Source organism: Aplysia californica, unplaced genomic scaffold (assembly GCF_000002075.1).
Source record: "Aplysia californica isolate F4 #8 unplaced genomic scaffold, AplCal3.0 scaffold00261, whole genome shotgun sequence".
NCBI lineage: Eukaryota > Metazoa > Mollusca > Gastropoda > Aplysiida > Aplysiidae > Aplysia > Aplysia californica.
Genome location: NW_004797531.1, coordinates 32,519 through 35,288, shown reverse-complemented (window position 1 = coordinate 35,288; position 2,770 = coordinate 32,519). Strand labels below are relative to the sequence as shown.

Sequence of the window (2,770 nt, the reverse complement as noted above, 5' to 3'; positions counted from 1 at the left end):
TGAGGTGGGAGGAGGGGAATAAGAGGTGAAAGGAGGAGGTGGGAGGTGTGAGGGAATGGGGTGGGTTGGGTACAGGTAAAGGTGAGGAGGGAGGGCGGGGGAGGGTTGTAAGGGGAAGGAAATGGGGGAGAGGGGGTTAGTGAAGTGGAGGGGGAAGGGGAATGTGTGGGATATGGAGGAGGATGGGAGGGGATGGGAGTGGGAGATGTGGGATGTGGGGGTAAAGAAATTAAGAGTTAGCTAAGAGAAAATTGAATAAATAGAAGCGCATTTACACGACAACTGTCATTTTGTACAAGGAAGGAGAAAGACAGGCAGAAATGACAGAGAAAAAGGAGAGGGAAAAAAGAGAGTAGAACTAACCAACAACCTGATTGGGGCGGAGGGCGGGGGGGGGCTGGATTTGAAACAAGACATTGGCCGTTACTTTTTGCCACTCATTTCTCTGCTCGGATGCCCTCAAAAAACTTTGGCAGTCCCTTTCAAACCAGGAGTTGAAAGCATCTATCGCATACAAGACCTCATCCTCATTATTCATCATTGTCATACGTCAAATTCGAGGTGTCCAGACAAAGCAAATAGCTGTTTTATTTTGCTCAGGATATCATCTTATTACAAAATGTGTTATTCATCTAAATCTGTTACTATTCTGAGAATAGGAACAAGACCGGGACAGATCAATGTACGTCATCAAACTCTACAACATACTTGATTTTCATTTTGTTCGAAATTTTGACAAATGACAATGTTGAATGATAGCAACAAATTGGTCCTTTTTAAGGACATGCAGGCTAAAGTAGTGACCAAAACTAAAAGTGGGCATTGCAATAGTAGAAGTTTGGTTTCATTGGTGTGTATATTTGTTTGGTTATAGAGAAAACTCTCCTTGTCTTTTAAAGAAAACTAAACAAGGGTCCAAAAACTTTAACTTTGATTTTCTCAGAACAGCATTTTTCGGGATAGCCCCCTTGCGCTTAAAAGCGACCATTTGCGTCCTAGTCTGTGACAAGTAGTATTTCCACAATCCACAAAAGAACCATTAAAAACCCCCCCAAAAACTCCCACATCTCACCTAAAACCGTGTGAGCCTCCATCGACTCACTCTCAAGGTCATTGCTGATGGTCACGACCTTGACCTGGTACTTCTCCCCGGGGAACAGCTCGGTGATGCGCACCGAGCGCTGGTCGTGGCTGGCTGTACGCAGCAGGAACACGGAGGCCGGGTTGCGCAGCACGGGTCTGTACCGCACCGTGTAGCTGTCCCACAACCCGCTGGACGGAGGAGCCCACGTGATGCGAAGGTCGCGACCCTCAGCTGTCAAGGTCAGATTCTGGACCGGCAGAGGCACTGTTTGAAGACACACAACACAGAGTGATGAGGAATTTTTTTGTTTAGTTTTAGTAAGAGTTTTACGGCACTTGCAACACAATAAGGTCTTATAAGTGCCTAAGATTAGAGATGTTACAAGAGAGTAACAAACACAAAAAAGAAGGTGGAGAGATTAAAACGATAGGTGTTTAATAGGAAAGAAGGACTAGGAGTAAACAACACCAGAGCACCCGCCAAGACGAATTTCCCTGAGTTTTATTTTTTTTAAAGTTTTGAGTAAAGAGAAGCAAGCACATGAACACAATAGCAGTCACATATAGTTGAGGGAAGAAACAAGCCAGATAGACAGAAACAACAGAGAGAAAGAAAAGAAGTAAAACCTACCCGCAGCGCCTTCCGACCACCCATAAATTATCCTGACAATATATTCCGCATAAGATGAGAAATTTTACAAGTCATTTGGTTCTGCACAACCTGCTCAGCTTAACACTAACAATTTTTAAAGTATTTTTTACCCCCTGATTGACACAATTTAGATCATTCAACTCTTACAGCACAGGGCTATTTCCAGCCCTCACTTCCCCCCAGCCCAGACAATAAGATAATTCTGGTTGTGTCTGTCATTTTATTTTTGCAGACATTAAAACGAATCTCAAAGCTGCTTTTGTTTGAAGTTTTAGAAGAAAAGATGCAGAATATTTTTAGAGACAATTGACTAGATTACGGTGAAAATACCAGACCCTCTCCTTAATATGAAAGGCGAACCTCCCATCCGCCCCCCTTAAGTTGTGATAAAAAGGTTGCGATGTATCGGCGAATGGCCCAGAAAGGGTTAATTTGAAGTCTGTCCACCCAGCCATTGAGCTGATATCCAGTAACCAGATAACACAATAAAAATGTTGAAATGTTTCTTGCCCCTTGCCAACTACTGAAACCAGTGTTTATAAGGACGCGGTATGAGAACAAGAACAAGATACAAGAAGCAAAAAGGAGGTCAAAGTAAGGGTCGAGGGTGGGGGTGGGGGGGGGATAGGACGCCTCCTGTGTAGCGTCGGGAGAGGTTGGGTAGGGGTGTGGAGGGATTGGTTGATTTAGGACTGAAAAAACTGTCCAAGATATGAGACAAATATTATAACTGGGATGACACCAGGTTATTGAAGTTACTTGGTGCTGAAGCGGACAGTAGTGCTGTAGCTGGCTGGCCTGAATTGGGATTGTTTGCATTGAGGAAACAGCAGGGTAATACATGTGGATAAAACTAATATTGCTTTTTCTGTCAGTCTTCTACGCTTATTTTTTTATTTTTGTTTTTGTTTTGTTGTTGTTGTTGTTGTTGTTGTTGTTGTTTTTCTTTTGTTATTTGTTCGGGGGTGGTTTTTTTTGGGGGGGTGGAAAGAACAAGTCGTCATTTCAGCTGCGGCTGAAGGTTTTGTATTAACA

General features: G+C 43.4%; 1 protein-coding gene across 1 annotated transcript in view; it reads right to left on the bottom strand.

The window, feature by feature from the left end:
- LOC101858502 (tyrosine-protein phosphatase 10D) overlaps positions 1–2,770 on the bottom strand; it is a gene marked incomplete at its 5' end in the record, with an annotated part of 67,490 nt that overhangs the window by 37,050 nt on the left and 27,670 nt on the right. Inside the window, 1 exon segment of the mRNA XM_035970384.1 lies at positions 1,073–1,348. Coding sequence (XP_035826277.1) covers positions 1,073–1,348 — 276 coding nt within the window.